Source organism: Ciconia boyciana, chromosome 9 (genome assembly GCF_034638445.1).
Source record: "Ciconia boyciana chromosome 9, ASM3463844v1, whole genome shotgun sequence".
NCBI lineage: Eukaryota > Metazoa > Chordata > Aves > Ciconiiformes > Ciconiidae > Ciconia > Ciconia boyciana.
The window spans coordinates 11,507,803-11,528,092 of NC_132942.1; the positions used below are offsets into that span (position 1 = coordinate 11,507,803).

The 20,290-nt window shown below is 36.4% G+C and overlaps 1 protein-coding gene across 2 annotated transcripts in view; it reads right to left on the minus strand.

Annotated features, from left to right (window-relative positions):
- Nucleotides 1-389: 389 nt before the first annotated feature.
- CPEB4 (cytoplasmic polyadenylation element binding protein 4) overlaps nt 390-20,290 on the minus strand; it is a 45,777-nt gene continuing 25,876 nt past the window's right edge. For both annotated transcript variants that reach the window (XM_072872147.1, XM_072872148.1), the window contains exons 3-8: nt 12,953-13,126; nt 10,413-10,502; nt 9,660-9,778; nt 8,615-8,729; nt 8,223-8,404; nt 390-4,833 (exon numbers count right to left, since the gene is read on the minus strand). In XM_072872147.1, coding sequence (XP_072728248.1) covers nt 4,606-4,833; nt 8,223-8,404; nt 8,615-8,729; nt 9,660-9,778; nt 10,413-10,502; nt 12,953-13,126 — 908 coding nt within the window. In that variant the 3' untranslated portion in view covers nt 390-4,605. The remainder of the gene's footprint in view (nt 4,834-8,222; nt 8,405-8,614; nt 8,730-9,659; nt 9,779-10,412; nt 10,503-12,952; nt 13,127-20,290) is intronic.

The window sequence follows — 20,290 nt, forward strand, 5'->3', positions numbered from 1 at the left end:
TAGTTAGCATTCAATATTCCGTAAAGACAACATCTGGACACAAGCAGTAAAAAGGGTTCTTCTTACATCCTGATTCAACAGTCCTCTAGACATCGTCCCTTCCATTTCTGCAACACTGTACATTTATTTTGTACCAATTTAATGCAGTGTTAAGGGTACTCAGCATCTCTCAAGTGGTTATACCCTCCCTTACACACCCCGTACAAAACCATGCTCCAAGTTTTGACTGGAACACGACTGCAGAACTTAGCCTAAAGCACTTCACACACCATATAGCCAGACGTGTGCTGTACAATTCATCAAAATCACTTCCCCAAGCCCCATGAGCTTCAGCCACAAAGGAACATGTTTCTACAGAAAGCTTAAAATAAAAAGGTTAAGAAGAAACATTGAGTTAAAAGTTTTATTCATTCAACATCTCACATTACAAATATTTAAAAATTATATGCATACTGGTATAAATAGTCATTTGCAAACTATTTAATAACATTAATTTTCACTAGCACTTCAACAAATGAACTCTTTAAAAAAAGTAACTTGTGTTATATAACTTAGAGTAGAACATACAAAAATATGAACTTAAACGTGAAAATGACTTTAATAAAAAATGAATTACCCTTATTTAAAATGCTATAATAAATACTACAACCTCCCCATACACAGTAAAAACTATATGGAAATTCAGCCAAGTAGTACAATTAACTGACATACTTAAATAACTTTTCCTTCTGATAATATGAGCAATACATTGGGGGAAAAACATATTAGGGATTAGTAAAAACTAGACACCCACTTGCTAAAAGTTTCACTTCCAAAAAATATAACAAAAAAATCTGATGAAAATTATAAAAACTAATTATACTTTAAAATTTAAAAATATAAAAAATAAAACAGTTGAATACAATATTGTCCCAATTCTTACAATGCTATCACAGTAGCTTTAAAATAAGATAATAAAATAAAGCAAATGACCAAAACCTTTTATTCCATTTTTTTAAAAATAATCTCAAATTTACATTAGTAGAAAGATTGATTTCTGATTCTTTTCTTTAGAAACACCAGCAAGAAAGAGGATTTACTAGAACAGTAGAAAATGACATTTTTAAATGTCTGCAATTAAAAACAAAGAATTAAACTGCAAAGATCTTCCAGAAGTCTGAAATAGGTATTGCACATAACTTGAAGTTAACTTGCCACAATTCATCACATTCAAGTTTTAAATCACCTTTTAACAGAAGGTTTTAACTCTTCAAAAACAAAAGGGGTGAATTATCAAGTCTTTCCAACAGCATCCTTATAAAACGCTAAATTCATTCACTGCAAGTTTTAAATTTGCATTCTGCAGAGGTCTGTGTATGGAGAAGTATATACTATACCAAAAAGCACGGGGCAGTGGGGTTCCTTTACATATAAAATAATCAGAAACACTTTATTTTACATTGCAAAAATAACCATGTAATTACTCTGTAACTACATTGTAAATACATGGCCAGTGCCATGCTAGTGTGATAAAACTACATGCTTATTAACCCCTTTGCAAATTGAAGTGATACCCTAAGACTGGTAACCTAATTACATGTTAATTATGTTTGGAGCTACATGGTAACCCCAACTAGAAATCCCATGTAATCAGAAGGACATGTAATCACTATTTAAGTACAGAGTAATGTATATAATTGTTTATGCCCTGTAAATCGAAGTGTAACCAAATAATCTGTAAACACGCTTGTCACACAATCACAAGTGAATATTAGTAGAATAGCAATTTCTTACATTAGTCATGCATACTAACATTACACGCCTGCCACTTAGCAGGCTCTCTTTTATTCTTTAAATATAATTTAAAAGAGCAGACACATTTCTGCATCAAACACCTAACATCAATTTTTTATTAATATTAAAAATGGCTAAACATTCACCAAAAACGTCTGCATTTGTGTATAATTTTTAAAAACTTAGTAAGAAGCGGTAGACAATTCTGATGTTTCTTTACTTTTAAATTTCTACACTATATTTATGTATTTAAATTTCATGGGTCTAAAGACAGTGTCATTTGTCACTTTCATGCTTTTCTTCTTTAATTCTCAACTTTACATATACTATTTCTTAAATTATATGTACACCAAATACCTGGTGCTGGGCTAAGATGTTTAAGCAACATGCTTTCTTTTCTCTGCAGATTCTAAAATAGCATTGCCAGTGCACAACATCCATAATTCAAAATGTATGCAGAGCACTGAAATGTATAAAAAGCAGAATATAAGAAAATAAAATTTATTAAAATTATTTATATTAAAAAATGAAGTATATGAAGATCTCTCAGTAATAAAAGTACAAAAAGCTACTCTTTGCAATATGAAAAATTGAGGTATTGCATAAAGAGATATCCCGTCAGTGAAAAGTGTGCCTAAAAATGCTCACTGTTGGAAAAACAAGATATACAAAAGTAGTGCATAACAAATATACATTATGTGCATGACAAAATAAGTTAGCTACAAAAACACTGTACCGAAATTCAGCAGGTCATGTACAAAGGGAAAATTATTATTCAAAGCTAGTTCTCAAACAGTGTTATTTCTTGTAATGGTAACCCATCTCACCTGTTTACTGGGTAGGATCGGCACAATAGCACACCCCAAGCCACCTACAAGCATTAAAAAAATTAAAGGAACATTCCAACTATAATTATGTACTTCAGAGAAAAAAAAGTCCCTGACAATCTACACAAGAGCACTCTGCATTTGCATTACTGTTGTCAATATTTTCAGGGATTTCATTAAAAGCAGCTCCCTTTCTATACTTGACTAGTAGACAGCAAATGTCTCCATTTTGACCTTTGGAACTTGGTAAGGTATAGTTCATTAAAGCCTGTATTGAAAATAAAAACTGCTTCTCATAAAGATAATCTGGGCTGGGGGAATGGGATGAGGGGGGCTGACAAAGGCTTTTAACGGAGCAGATGTTTTCCAAGCAGTGCTGAGGCAAGTCTTTGGTTTGAGAGAGTCTAGGATGGTACCATGCCACTGGGGCAGTTCAGAAGATTGCCACTAAATTTGTTTGCTTGCACACTGCTAAATAATCATTTGAGAAGTTGGCCAGGGCATTAGTTCAAAAGTAATAAAAATAATTTTCAGAACTACTCCTTCATTCAACTATTTCAAACTAAACCCCTGCACCCACTCTTTATCATTCAATTAACACGTACTGTGTTAATGCTTCTCAAGGTAGAACTTATTTATAATAAAGCAGGCATTAACTTAGCAATGTTGGCACTTCAAATACCTGTGTTTCTTTATTTCCCCATGTTAAGTTCTGAAGAGGTGGAATCTTAGTTGGGATTCTTTCTACAGGAAAAGTAAGAAAGGCATATGCACACTTGCACCATTTCATGCACAAATTCAGAAAACAGTGCAAAACAAGACTTGGAAACTACTTAGGTTCATGCCTTCTGTTACAACTAAGTTAGAGGGTATTTAAAACTAACTTTACATCCAAGATGGGAAACGAATAAGCAGCCAATTTTAGTTTGTGTGACACAATGGAATATCAAAACTTCAGTAAAAATCAGTGATATCCTTGAGGTATCTTTAGGTTTTCTACTTTTTCACGCCAAAATGGAGAGCAAAGGCTGGCCCCTGATGAATGTTAGTATATTAGGATATAGAGTTATATATAGCCATCAAAAATAAAATCTATATATTTATCCTTCAGGAGAGGAAATGCCAGTTAACTAGTTGTCATTACTCTAGCTTTGGTAGGATTTCTAGGGCTGTAACCAGACAATTGAGTTCTCTTAAAGAAAAAAAAAAGTGCACTCCCCCCTCAGTAGTAACTTTACTCAACTTTTACATTCAGGAATTCTTAAAATGTAATCATTTTGATGAAAATATAGTAAGCTCTGCCTATCTCATTAGTAATTTGGATGTGGGTGGTAGTCAGAGGCACGGTCAGATACACACCAAGCTAAAATTTCAGCCTCAAAACCCTTAACAGATTTTTAAAAAGATCATTATTATAATGCTGCTTCAACTTTGCTCATGCATTTTTGTTGCTTTAAACATGCTCTTTCCTGTTGGTAGGTAAATGCTAACTTCATCTGTTGCTGGAAAAAAACGAAGTCAAAACAAAAAGAGAGGCAAAAACAGGCTTCCCTGGGGGAAAAGTGTCAGAACAGACTGATAGTGTTATTGTTACATGGTTATTTTAATAAAAGTATTCTTATGTTCTTTATAACAATAATTTAATTAAAAAACCAAAATACTCTATTGTTTCAATTCTCTTTTCTTAATATTTTTCTCTCCTCTAAGAAAATGTTGCATGAAATTAAGTGTTCTCTTGGTAGTAAAGACAAGAGAATGCAACTCACTTGCAACATGTTATCAATACGAAAAGGAGTTCCCAATACAGTTTTCAATGACAAGATTCTACAAAATACCCATATTATAGGTCATTCTTTCATTATACTATTGTTAAATTACAGACTACTACAAAAGGACATGCTATCTTGAATAAGAGAAAGGGTAGGGTGGGGTAGGGTAGGGACAATCAGGATAACAGAAGAGTGCACTTAATTTGAGGCCTGCATATGAGCACTGCAGTGATCATTTAGTTCCAGCGGAATGAAATATGTCTTGGGCGATCTCCTCCCTCCTTCACCAGGGGCTTGTGGAATTCCCTGCCAGCACGTGAATGGATAGCAGCCCAGCAATATTCACAGTAATACTGCAGACAGGTAACATTAGCACAGAAAAATGGAGCAAATTTTCCACCGCAACGGGCCCCCTGACATTCATCACAAAGCTGATCATCCAAGACATATGGCTTAACTTCCACCTGTATTCAGAAAATGAGAAGAAAGTTTACAATTCTTAGTAACAACGTAGATAATGAGAATTCCACACTATTTACTATCTGTGTTCTAGCAGGATTGCGATCACAGTTCTGTAGTAGGGAACATCACACCCAAAAATTTTCCCCCTCACTACACGTGATCATCGTCATTAAACACCCAAAACGACAGGCACTTAACTTGAGAACAATCCTGCTCCCACTGTCCTCCTTGATCCTTAAAAAAAACCCCAGAAACCAATGCTGACCATCAGTATCACACACGCTGTCATTGATTTACAGAAAGGACCAATCAACCTATTGTTACAGAACTGATACACAGACTCACATCAAAACCCTGGAGAATTCTGGGGGTTTATTTTTAAGTATGGTGATGCACAATTAAGCTCCTACCCTTTCAGGTAGGAATATAAACTGTTTACACAACACTGTAACTGCAGATTAAATATGCACATGGTCTGCAATTTCAATATCTGAATTTCCAACTTTAAAAAATTTCATTTATCATCTTAATAAACAGCACATTTGTGTTTTCTTTTTCTGTGGCTTAGTCCTCTCAGCAAAAGGAAACCTACTTAATCTTGTTGGGATCAAATGAGAAGCTTAAAATGGGACTGATGGCCACCTACACTGTTGACATTAAGGGTCAGATGATAAGCAGTAATTCAGGTACAGCAGACAAGAAAGGAGAAGAAAAATTTCTTCAAGTTCTTAACTGATAATGACTCACAGGAACTTACCAGCTGGTGCTTCAAGGATACATCTACACTGCAACATCTGCAGGCTACTAGCTTCTAATCTAGGCATTTGCATACCAAAACCAAGCCTGCTGTACTGTGGGCTACAAAACCCTGCTCACAGCACTCCAGAGCATTTTCTCTGTGACAGCAAGGCAAAGCTTGCTGCTCACAGTATCCAAGCTGGCTACAGCACAGCTCGTTTAGACATGCCTATGTGTTTAAATCACAACTGCAGCACTGCCATCCCCTAAAGGCTCAGTTTCACCTCAAAACCAGTAATCACCTCCACTGCCATTCCTTCGCTCCACAAAACTGTGAAAGGTCCATGTGACGTATCAGAAGCGCAACATAAAACTTCATGTTAAAAAAGTATAGGTACAAGTTCCTGTTCTAGAAGCGTTTGCGAGCCTTCTCTCAAGCTCATTTAATTAGGTGTTTTCACAAACATTTCCAAATATCCAGACTGTGACTGGTGTCTCTACTGTTAACCTGTTATCTCTACATCTGGCTTAGGGATGCTCCTTTCTGTATCTCACAAACCTCAGAGGTATGCCAGCTCATTCTAATAAGGAAATTCACAAGTTCCTATGTTTTTAAACTTACCCAATTTTATCACAGTCCAGACAGGGCACTGCAGTAGTTTGATGCCATTTGTGCTTATAGTACATATAAACTACTTGGAGACAGTACAGCAGCCTTTTTTCTGGCCTCAGTTTTTCTCCTTTTCCACTGCTAGAGTTCTGTTTCTCAAACACCCCTCCATGCCAACTCAGAAGAATGAAATTGTAAAGGAGCAGAGACAGACAAATATTCCTAACACCACATTCTCCCTTCATCACCTAGTTTGCTGCACAGTTTGAGGTTGGGTATTCATTGATGAGCGTCATCTTCTACAAGTGCTAAGAGGAGAACCTACAAATATGCTATGTGTGCCTCCTTAACATGGCAATTCTGCTGCTCTATTATGTCTACTCAGACATATTCAGAGGCCAAGCTACAGTGCAGGTAATTATACCTCTGCTTGCTTTAGCCTGTTACTGTGGCACTGGTTTTTGTGCAAGTTTGCAACCCATAGATAATAGTCAGAGTCCTCAGCACATTTATTCAGTGTGTGCTAAAGTGCATATGCCAAATGTGGCCTGCAATTGTTACTTGTGCTAGGTTTATCCAGGTTGCCCAACTACAGAGAAATAGCTTAAATTACAGCAACTTCATCAGGCTCACTTAGGGTGGCAGGACTCATCGGAAGCTCTGCAGTGGTGGGTGCTGCAGGCCACTGAGCATTTAATTTGCATTATCTCTTTGAAAAGCACACCCTTTAGCAGCACCTCCTTGCCTAATTTTACAGGAAATCCCTTCTTGTTACTAATTTTATTTTTACAGAAAAACTTTATTAGAAAAAATTATTAATAAAAGTAGTATTGCTACTGTTGCACTTCTGTATCTCTCACGCACCCAACCCCTCTTATAATGAATCCTCTGAGCACTTATCTCCCCACATTTCTTCTTAACTACACACAAAATGGGGAAATAAGGAGGAGTGGGAGGAGAGAAGGAAGGGGAAATAGATTGCAAAATCTTTGCTAGAGTTCACAAGTACTTACTTAAATTTGTAGTTCCACCAGCTTCAATGGACCTATTCACTGAAATGTCTGCTTATGCAAGCAGGAGTTGCACAAGGGCAGCCCAAATTATTTGTTCAAAGCTGTACAGAACTTATTTCAGAGCCAAGATTAGAACAAAGACATTCCAATTCGCAGGCCCACAGTCAAATTGTTTTTACAATTCTTCCACCCAAGCTTTATAGCCAAAGCAGAAGTGAAATGATAATCAGCTGATCAGACAACTTTGGAGGTTTTCCTCTGTAGTAATTACAAAATTAAGATCAATAATGACAGTCATGTAAGAAAAATCCAGAGACAAAGCATGAATTAGACAGAACGATAGATGTAAGGATCCGAGTTTCTCAAAATTGCGTCCCAAAGATCACTGTAATTGGCAAAATCACATTTTATATAGATGAGCGGGCAGAGGCAAGCAGACTGCAGATCCATTTGGCATATTCCTTTATTTTATAATAATAAAGGAATAAATAACTGGACACAGACATTATGTAAGCTATGGAGGATGGCTGTGAGGCTGTAATGCACACTAGCGAGTTTACAATGCATGACTATGCTGCTCTTTAGGAACACCCAGCACACAATGTGTAACACTAGGGCCAGATTCTGCCCAATCTCTCAAAAGATGCAGAACAGGAATAAGAACTGCTCCATCCTTGGCAGATACCTTACTCCCTGACATTATACAAACACTACAAGTGCAAATACTTGCAGTGGGAGTATATGACGAGTGCAATATTCTTATAAAAGGGCAAGGCAGCTGACATGCTTCCCATTATGTTAAGCAATTTGAGAAAGTCTGCTTCACAGTTGCCTCCCACGTTCCAGAAGCAACAGCTCTGTACCACTCCTTCATTTTTATTCTGTGTTGTATCTAAGTGGCACAATCTAGCCCTAAATATGCAATTAATCTGATATAACATTTACAGTCTTCACAATGACACGCATTTACATGGAAAAGCATTTCTAGAGAAAGCACTGAGCAAAAATAGAACATGCTTGAAGACCTTACCCGTTTATCTATCTCTCCATGCTGCAGCTGAACAAAGCGAGCACTGATAGCAGCTATGTAACTTTGTTGATTAGAAAATGCAACCCGCCCAGCTCCTTTCGGGTACTTCAGCTCAGGGTCTGTGTCAATTCCAGCATAGCACACCCCTCCATACAGCCGATCCATTATCATTGCAAGTTCCACTAAACCAGACAGGAAAACGAAACATTGGTGTAGACTTAGTAAATTTTTCTAAAAGCATCAAATTAAACAGTCCGTTCGTATTCATGTCCCCCATTATAAGTGCCAAGAACACTTAATACTTCCCTTGCTGAAATAACTTGTTTCCCCCGCTGTTCCCCAAATCAGACTGCATATTCAACATGCCCAGTGCTGCGGAACACGCAGTGTACCTGCTCGTAAAGGCCGAGGAACACCACCAACAAAAATGGTTTTTCGTGGGTCAAGAGGCTGTGAACCATCCATAACAAAATCACTATCACTAAGGTTCCAAGGCCGGATCTGAACCTATGGACAAAAAGCCTTTTTTTTTAACCATTCACAATTCAAAGTATCTCAGTAATACAAATTAAAACAGTATCCTACAAAGAAGAAAACCTCTTAAACAGCTGTATTTTCTATTTTCTGAACTCATTTGCTACTCGTTCAGCAATCATTTCTCAAAATGAAATGGTAATAAGCTCTGTTAAGACAGACCACTTGATCATACTAAATTTCACCACTTCCCTGTTACCCAAATTTCTGGGAAAAAACTCACTCTCTACTTACACATTTACTTAATCATGACTGACCTGTGCTGTATGAACCACATTGGTGCATATGTATCTACGCTATTTGTGGTGTTCTAGCCAAGTGTAAGCACTAGACTAGTGTTATCTCAATGCAACAGGCTCCAGTGCGCAAAGATGCGTGTTTATTTACTAAGCAAAACTAACTGCTTTATATTTGCCTACAGCTGGCCAAACTTGAAGTACAGGAATAAAACAGAAGTCTCTCCAACTATAAGCAGACTCACATCAGCCCCAAAACCATCTGTACTAATAATTTACAGTTCAATGCCACATTATGGTTTTTTGGATTTAATTCGTCTTTGTCAAAACATGTTACATGCAACACTCAGACAATATGAATTCTACATTTTATTCAATAATAAGCATAAAAAATATCTGTCTGGAAATATATTTATTACATCAGCAATGGTAAAATTTAGCAAACCTTTTTCTAACAAAAATATGAATTGTAACTAGACTAAAAAACGTCATACTGTCTAGTTTAAAAATAAGTAAGTTGGTCTTCTCTTTGAGAACTTAATTTGACACCTTAAAGAAATTTAAACATTAGCACTCTGAAGACAGAAAAAAAGGAAAACAGGCATCTGAAGAGAACAATTTCCAGTTATCATACAGGAACTGTGTAAGCCCTGACAATTCTACCTACCGGTTTGTCTTTGATAGTGGGGCTGGAAACACAAAGGTAGAGCTTTCCATCTTCTTCAATACATGCATCAATCAGTGCCTGTACAGAACTTTCATCTTGGAACAGCAAAAATGCATATCCTACATAAGGGAAAACAAACACGTAACTTATTTTGTCTATTTGCCTATAGGATAATAATTTAACCCAGAATTATGCTTGGCACCATGTCATCATGGCTACCATACAGTAAGGAACAAACTTTAAGATGCTCTCACACATTTCCAACCCAGCCTCCTGCAAGTCCTCTGCAGAGACATGAAGGAAAGCAGGGAGCTTGCTGATCAGCACACTCTCTCCCCATTTCCTTTGAAAAGTATAAGCCAGCAGTACGAACTGAACAAAAGCCACAGCTGTAGAGGCAAACCTGCCAGGATGGTTGTTAATATAAAGTACAAATCCTTCCCCGCTTCTGTGGAGGGTGTTTAGTTCCTTTAAAGAGGACTAGTCCTGACTATTATTACAAAAATGAAGAACAACAGGGGGACAAAAAGCAAAATGGAATAAAGTAAAACAGGAAGTTAAGGAAGAATTCTTTTAGTGCAGAATAATTGCAAAGTCACATTCTAAATTCCACCAGTTTACAACAATCCCAATAATTCAACTTTTTTTCCCCTAAATATTGGGTTATTGTCACAAAAATCTTGTCTAAAATGCAGTCTTGTCAAGAAAAATGATTCTAAAATATTCGTATGTTATTGGTTATCAGATATTTACCTTTAGGAGGAAAATAAGATTTGCTCTCTGCCTTGTGTGGCCAGTCTACAATCAAAGGTCCAAAGCGACGAAAACTAGCAGTGATCTCATCTGTAAAGAGAGAAGGGAAAAGGCACGAATTGAAATTAAAATAAATTGAATGGAAGACATTTGAAGAACACTGGTTTCCAGGTAGCTTCATCCTATAAATAAACATTCTGTGACCCTAAAGGTTCAGCAGCTCATAGCAAGGCTTACTAGCTGATGAGGAAACTTTATAACAAGTCAGAACACACATTAGAAAACAAAACGGGTGAAAGATCAAGCTTTTATTTCTACTGATGATTATAAAGAAAAGGTCATAACCCACTAATTCGCAGAAAGGGAGTCACTGCATCTATACAGCTATAATAACCCAGCTTCAACTATTCTCCCACAAAAGAGTTTAGAGACAATTTGCTGACTTGCTAGTAAGCAATCAGCTCTGCCAATATGCCTTGTAATTGCAGAAAGACTGGAAAAAAAATGAAGGGACTATCACAAGACCCAGCTATGCCTGTTCATATCACATGCCAGTGCCATATGTGCAAACACCACCTGAGCTTGACCTCAAACTAACAGAGTAAACTTGCAGGACATAGTTATGTAACTTTATAGGAGAGATGGCAAGAACATATTACTATATCAAGAAGCAATTCTTGCATCCATGTAAATTCTGCCTTTGACCTCAAATTACTGGTATAAATTTGCATATGCTAGTCCCATAGAAGTCTTCTAGTTGCAATTCTGTTCTTCTTGAAAATGAGTGATTATTCCCTCTTCCTTCTCCACAAACACACTTGAACCATCTCTAGTTAAACTTCTCTGGACAAGAATTTTTCATTAAAAAATTGAAACAAAAAGGACAAACTTCATTTTGCTGGAGCATCATCTAAATTGTCAAACTGCTCAGCTGTATTCTGTTTACGGTATTACAGGGCTTTCTATACTAGCACACTATTGGGGGTTCCTCATACACAATTTAGAGGATTTTCCCCATCCTCAAATGTGGTTGGAAATCTGAAAAGGTGTTACTAATTATGTATTTTTCAGCTTGTTTACACTCTTTGATGACATTGATAAGGAAACAGCAACTGACAATCCACTGTACTGACAGCTTCTCTGTGCACTACAGATCATCAGGAACATATACAGCAATGGTAGCATGTCAAGGTTACATGCTGATGAAGATATAAACCAAGGAGAACAAGACTTACTACATATCTACTCTTAAAATAGATCTCCATTCAAAACAGCACTTAACACAAATTTAATGTTAAAGCACCTAGATAAAATGCTTTCTAGAAACAGGATCAGAAAAACCTAAAAAATTAAGCTGTGATGTAGATTTTAAATCGTATACTCCTTATTCTAATTCACACTCGTGCATTTAACAGGAACAGCGCTGACAGAAGCAACTCTGAAAAATTCAAGCTACCCTCCTAGCACAAGTTTAGGAAAGGTCCTATTCTTCAATAACTAGGGTCCACAGAGACCAAACTATTCAAGTGCTCATCTCCTTTTAAAACAACATAGGTGACAAATTTAAAAAACAAATAAAACCACAACAACAACAAAGAAAGAGAGACCATAAGATCATTTTTCCTCTTGTAAACACCATGTTATATTTGACCGTTTAATAATAAAGTAGCTCTTATGTTTGACATGAAAGTCAGGTTGTCACGTCACAGTAGTACACACTGCAGTGCATTACAATCACTCTCCATGACACAAAAAGCGGGTATTAAAACGATTCTGTGATTAAGAAAAAGCAATGTTTCAGATTTACAGTTGCTGTAGTTCTTTTAATCACTATCCCAGCACGCTCATACATACAAAATACAGAACTCTGGTGAAATGAAGCTTCACAACACTTGTGCATGATTTTTTTTTTTTAAATAACAACTGCAGTATTCTGTCACCTTAGTCTGTATGATGGACCCACCACAAATTCCTGGTTCCTCACTGTATGCAGTTGCCTCTGTACAGATTCATTCCTGTCTGAGTCCTCACTGTGCACACGTTAGAAGCTACCACAGGACATAATCATTGCTGAAAACAACCTCTGAGACTACACATAAGCATCCAAATAAAGAGCTATGACTTACTATGCTATACAAACTTTATAAAGCTACTAGCAATGCTTTTCCTACTGCTGGCTTCTGGTGCCCATAAAATGATTGCAATGTATTTATGAGTTTCAACAAGTGATATTTACTTGCTTATTTTTGCACCACTATCCCTTACTTATAATTTTTATACTGTAAAAGTCACTTATATGTGTAGTAACATATGATTTTGTTCTTCAATGGCAGAACATTGCTATAGCCTAGGCTAGTTTGAATTATCTCATGTTTGCCATGAAGTAAAAGTGGTAACATGCAAAGATCCATTTACGTACCAAAGCTTTTCTGTAGAGTTTGGAAAACAATCATTCATTAGCTAACAAATAAAAGGTTTCACACCACAGTTTTGTCATTAAGCCAGAAGGAGTTTTTCTGGATAAGATTTTCTGGGCATACCTTCATCAATATCTGGTGGCAGTCCACCAACAAAGACTTTACGGGAATACCGTTCCACTCTTTCTCCATTCTGATGGGAGAAGCAGTGAGGTGATCCTAAACCACTGTGAAGAGTCTGATCCCCACGTCCATCATCCAAGAACCCATCTTCCATTGGAAACAGTGAAGACTGACCTGAAGGGGGGGTTAAAAAAAAAAGAAGGAAAAAAAACATACTAACAGAACAAAGCACACACTGTTTAAATAATTTTTTAAAAATGCAGTAGTTGCTGCATTAGCAGTAGAACTGTTTGCAATCTTCCCTTTTAATGAGCAGTTATGTTCTCAATTTCATATGACCCGTGTAGTTTTCAATTTCATTCAACAACTCAAATGCATTATTTCAGAAAAAAGGTTGCTACCTTCTTCATAACTGCACTACAACTGATAAAAATTTGAAACAAAACAGTATTTCTAATGGATGCTCAAGTTGACCATTTTCCATAACATTTTGTGTTTCCAACTAGATTTCTTTTAAAAAGGTGTAAAAGCAGAAGAGAATATAAGCCAAATTTTTTTCTGGGACTTTCCCAATAGCAGACATCACTAAAACCTAAGCTGTATGTATCATTTTCCAGGGAACAGCTTCTTACAATGGGTAAGTTCAACTTCACAGTGCACATGGGAAAACAAGAATTCTACCAGCTAAATACATTAGACATTTAAATTACCTGATATCAAAACATATAATAAACCACCCACTTGTAAATAACAAAAATATCCTGATAAAAACAGGAAGTCCCACTGTAATTTACTGCAAATGAAGACTGAAAACTAGGCAATACCGTGTCATTCCTAGAAGCAAGTTCACTTAGATGTTACAACAGAGTTTCGTTAATGGACTCACTCTAAGAGAAAATGTTGTAAGCATGCTTCCCCTCACAGCCCAATATTCTTCCGTGACAACCCTTTATCATAGATTTCCTTAATATTTATTAATTTTAAATAAGATTCTTTGATTTATAAATGCAACTGTACAATAACATAAACAGAGCACACAAGCTGATCTCTTCCATGAATTCACCCTTTAGTTATAGGATTCAATATCTAGACAACAAACTGCATAGACTTCTACTCATTTAAGGAGCATTTCAGGAATAAATAAATATATATAGGGAAAGTAAGCAAATAAATGAGGTGTGCTACAAGTTTTAGCATACATTTCCTTTTGCCTATGATGTGATTTACTATGTCTGCTTTTTCAGAATGCATTACAATCTACCACAGTAATGTATTAGTAAGGTTAATTTATCCTGCTCTTGCTTCCTTCCTTTGAAATAAATTTATTTTAAAAAAGAAAACATCTTGAAAACAGAAAATTTGACCAGTTCCAATATCCAGACATTTTCCATGCAAAAAATCAAAACAGCTAACAAGTTCAAAGAAAAAAATACAATAAAATCCACAGTCCACAGAATTTACGCGAATAAAAAATGGAAGGCTCAGTCAGCTTGCTTTATTTGAAATTTCAATAATCTTTGTACACCTTTAATTAAAATAAACTATAATCAGGCCTATTTCTGTAGCTAGGCAAACCTGGTTCCAACTATGATAAAAATATTGTAATATAGACTTAAACATTATTTTGTTTTCCCCTAATGAACTGATGCACATGTCTTTTGTTTCATCTCTTAAGACCCCAGTCCTGCAGGTATTGTTGGAAGAGAGCAATTCTCCATACGTAAACAACCTTTTCAGGTTCATCAGCGTTACCACTGCTGTTAGAAAATTCAACATGCATGCTTGCAGGATCTGGTTCTTCAACCTAGCAGGCCAGGACGTATATTCACTAGAGTCTATGCTGCGTCAAGAAAACCATCAGCACCCAAAAGAACCAAAGTAAACTTCTCCAGCATTGGCATTCATAACATACACACAAACACAGCAACATAGCCCTCCAGTGTAACAAATCATATAGATGATGTCCACTGTAAGTACTGTGATCATTTCAGCCTCAATAGTACTACTGTGGAGTGCTACCTAATTCATTTTAAATGTTTATTTATGGCATGCAGACTATGTAAACTTATGTGAAACTGATTCTTTATAATCTTAAATTTTGGAGTTTGCCCTTTAGTAACAACTTAATGTTATTTCTCCCATGAGACATTGTCAACAGTAGAAAATTAAATAGGAATATTGTTACCTCGCCTTCTCCCATATGTCCTTGCTGCATGTTAAATGAGAAAGAAAACAGCCTTTCAAACATTGTTATAAGGACCAAAAGACCTTGTTTTATCGCCTTTATACTAACTCAGAGATTCTCAAGCCTTTTCATACTCCAGGTCATTTAAAATGGTGTTGCCAAGCTGACCTCCCCCACCACCCACAATACCATGCCTTCCTTGCACCATCTCTGTTATTTATTGGTAAAACATGTTGATACGAGGCTGACAAAGTATATATGTATACTCAAAGAGACTTTTTGAAAATAATTTTAGTTCTTAATTTGCACATCTATTTTCGAATCTATTCCTGAATCCTCTGCTGGGTGTACATCTGTAAGTAAATGGATCTTTTCTCATGCACCAGGTCTCCTGACACATTCTGCAACGGACCATGCTCTCTACCTTGCCAAGTTCAAGCATATTCTAACACTGATCTTCATCTGAACTGTAGGAAAAGCCCTAACACAAGGAAAGTGGAGGACTATTGTGTTAATTTCTGTTTTCAAACTAGGTTGGTATAAAAGCTTTGCACAACCCACAATATCATTGGTTAAATTATTACTGGAAAATAACCAGCTGAAAGTCAAGGAGAAAACGTCTGGGCCACTAAAACTGGGCCTTTCAGACCTCCTGCAGTCTGTGTACAACAGTATAGATTCTCTCACTAACTTAGTACACTTTGCTGTGATTATTCAACAACTACCCACTGCTTCCTACTTTTCATTTTCCAAAACAAATCAATTCTACTACTAAAAACTACAACATTTTTCTGTTCTGGCTTCCAGGACCCATTGCCAGAATATGGCCAAACTTTCTAATCAAATGTGCACATTCCTTCTCTTTTAATCTCATTAAAATCTGTGTCTGAAAGCAGGCCAACTGTTTTCAAAACTTGGTTTCTCCTGGCAAGTACTATGAGAAACTCAGAGCACATCATGCATTTTATTTTGCTTCCTCATTCAAAATTGAGGCTGACAATTAGTTTAAGCATTTAAATATTTGTAAACCACAACAGGAGTCGTTTCCTCTTTCAAAATAGAAATCATATCAATCCAATTTATTTCATGATTATTTAACATCTGTAAGATCATTTTACTTCTCTGATCTTTTGCTGATAGAGATACTCACAATGAACACCAAGAATACAAAATAACAAAGCCCTAGTCTTCAGACTGGAGCATACTCTCGAGTGTTCACACAGGTACTCGCTTTATGGGAGAATCTTAAAGGCTGAGGACCTTTACAAGTATAATTTTTCCATGGTAATTTTGAATTTAGAAACACAAGATGCTCATATAGTCCTCAAAGTAGAAAGTTTGAAGGAACTTGTCTTTCATGGAAAGCAATCAGCAATCTTACTGCATTTTTGACAAAGCTCAGATGCCCTTGCACGTTTTAGAAAACATCAAGCACTTTCAAAAACAGCTCTGCCTATAAAGCCATAAAAATCTTGCTTGTGGTTTCTAAATTACTAACAAAACCACACAAACTCCTTCACTTGGTACACCCATTCTTGGCAACGAAGCATGCAGCAGAGATACAATTCCCACTGCGGATCTGTGACCACAATTTAGGTCAGCAGACTCCTCACTGCTTTGCCACCTGTGTCACTCAAGGCAATAGGATTTTTCTCCTTTATCAGTACACAAAACAATAACAAAAGCTCAGCCACCAGCTAGGAAGTATTTCCAGTGCCAAATACTACTGAAGAGGTTTTGAGAACCAAGTACTAAGATTTTTTTTTCTTCTTAATTTGCTTCTTATTTTCTGCATTTGCTTCATCTAACCCACAAAATACCAACATTTGACATTTCAAAACTTTCTCAGGAGCCACAGTTTATAAACTACCCCAGTGCAGCACAGATACAAACTTTCTCTGCTCACTGAGTTCAGAGCTCATCACATGCCATTAATTTCACACAATGTAATACACAACACTGAAACTAAAGAATGCTCTTTTGGCAGGCCAGGAAGACAGCTAACTGCGGTTTACCAATTCTGTCTCTGGCTTTCATAATTTCATATTAAGAGAAATCTTTGCTATGGGAGTACCCTAGCTAAGCTGCAACATAAAAGAAGCCTTAAGGTAACTGTTACCAACCAGAGAAAAAAAATTAAATTCTGAAGATCAGGATGCTTGCCTATCCCCTGCTGAGAAATGAGACAACTACAACACTGGTTTGGATTCCTCAAATCTATTTTTCCTTTTCCCATTTCTTCAACATTTCAGATAATTGCATAAAGGGCCTAGGATGGATTTACTAATCTCACAAGATATTTGAGCAAGAATTATGTTACAAAACCTAAAAAATACAAAGTGTTTATGCAACCGTTCAACTTCTTATTAATAACCTATGCAGACATATTTTTCTGATAAAATCAGTCTGAAATTTAAAATGCTATTAGCTGCTGCTTCAATTATTTTGTCACCTCAGCCATCCCTGCAACACTCCTTTCTATGTAAGAAATAAAGCCATACAGAAAGCCAACGATCTTTTGCAAAAATCTGCCGCTTTTACTGTCTTTCATTTTAAGGAACTTAATGAATAAGCAACCCATCAATTTTTTGTGTCTTTTCTTCATTTGAGACACTTCATGAGCTCCTGGCCATCTCCCTCTCTCTTTTTTTTTTTTTTTTTTTAAATCACATCTTTTGTGTCTAACGTACCTCCAATTAAATGTGTTGAGCTTTCTTCTCTCTATAGGAAGCACCAAAAAGACTGTCAGCATGTTGTGTATCATCACACATGCAATTCTTTATAAAGTACACAGTTCCCAATGACAAAGATAGTCTGCTGAGGAAGCATGGAAAATGTATGCAGGAGTCCTAAATCACTTAAACCCCAAACTTACTACAAGGCTGTCTTGCAAAAAGTGTGCCCAGGCTGAGCACCTGGTGCTCTTTAATAGTTCTTGCTGCCTTCCAACCTGCAGGATGGTAGCAATTTCAGGTGTATTTTGTGCCATTAATTGTGGAAGATTTACATAAAAAGGTCAGCTCAAGAGCAGACTGTTTAAAGCAAAGGGACCAGCAAGCAAGAAGATCCGTATCTCCTGTGAATGTCATCCCAACTTTCTAAGGCCAAGTTACAACTAGGAGAATTATACAAGCATCCATAGTTAATATTAATATAAACATCATAAAACCCTGGAATGGACAGAGCAACTGAATGCTCAACACTAAATTACGGTTGTACCTTCATTCTCACTACCTTCCTATAGTTGTTTTAAGGCATGTAAATCTAGGTTGATGTAATATCTGTCCAGTTCTGTACCTAATTTGTATCTTTAGTCCAAAAGCTCCTCAAGGCAGGGATTCTGTTCTTTACCTTGGCACAGAGGCCAATATAGTAACACACTGCAATCTTTTACAGTAGTCATTGATATGCTCTCATTTCTTTCCTCTCAAAGACTAAACCAGACTAGCTTAATCAGTGAGTTCCAAGGAATTTCAGGTTTCTATGCACATTAATCACTGAAGTTACCAGAGAAATATTTTTGAAATTTAAAAGGGACAAATATTCATGTTGACTTTTTACACAGCCTGACTGTCAGAACAACTAAGACCCAATCACACCCTTCCACCAGGCATTAGCTCTACCACTGAGACAGCCTCCCACCATCCAGCTCCAGGAAAGCTAGGAAACTTACACCAATTTGCATATACTCTTTCATATTCTACACCAATCATACAGGCTCTAGGAAAAATATTCAAGCTGAACAAGATTTGCTGAAGTGACCCCAATTTCATAAGCTTTCATGATTGAAGTAATGATTTTAACTGCTGATTTTCTGATTTTTAGGGACAAAAAGTGACAAACAAGAACATGCAGTACAAATGAGGGAACCACGACAGCGGAAATGGGCCACAACTCTTGCAGATGAAAGCAGTAAAGAGCAGAAGGGAAAACAAAGCCTCTATACCATCATCGGCTATTTGTCAAGTATTATATAAATGGTGACAAGTGTATGAGTCCAGATTTTTAAAAAAGGGGGGATAATAAGGTTTTATCTAAGACTATCTTGAAACCTCACCATATTATTTAAAAAAACTTTTAACTGTAGATGGTCATAGGTGGCCAGTTTCTTATGCCGGAAGGCAAATATGATCAATACACAAACATAGAGTTTCAAGCTTTCACTTTTCTCTGCTAGTCATTTCCTTCCCCTAAACAGAAGATAGGGAGATAATTTGGTGCTGGTCTGTCTTCTGTTTCACTTAGAACTTAGCTTTTAGAGAAACAGAAGTACCAAAGTTTCACAGGATTATTTCTAAATGTGAGCTAGATATCCCTGAATCTATTACAGAAAATATTTATGCTTTCTTGAGTTTTATTTTTAAATTATAGAAAAATAATTCAAGTACAATCTGGTTTTGCCATTCCAACAGCAAAGCCTTATTTCTAAATTATTCTACACTACACTATATTTTGTAACTGTAGCAAGACTGACAATGCTGTGCACAAGGCCATTAAAATACGAACTATAGTATTTTATTACCTTTTTTCCCCTATGACTCCCTGAGGGCAGGTAGGCTTGATTATAACTCAAGAGTGAGATTTTATCATCACTTCATGTTTCACAATGCATTTCATACGTAATGCATAGACCATATGTTTCTACCACAGGTACATTTCACAAGAAGTTCTGTAAGGTCATCACAAACCCAGTTTCACTAGTGAAGGATCTAATTGTATCCAAACCAAAAGCAGAAAAATGAAAATTATAAAGAACATCTATATTTAACCTACCTTTGGTTAAATTATCTCTGTATATGAAGGAGCAATTCAGAGATCAAGGCAGGTATTTTCAGAGAGGTATATATACCTCTCAAATTAGAGAGGTATATATACCTCTCAAATTATATTCTCAAATTAGAACATAAAATCATATCTACCTATATGTATCTATACACAAAGGTATTTCTTCCTATTTAGAAGAGGCTTACAACTTAAGTCTTGGATGACATTTTCAATAGGAAAGCAGACAGTGTCTTAAGTGTTGCATGGCAGGCAAAAAAGTACTGCTTTTTATGCATTCCTTGGTTTTAGTTCTAAAAGATTAAGGACAAAAGGATTAGGCCACAGTTCCATGATTGTTAACATAAGACATGTGCAGGTGTGCAAAAATT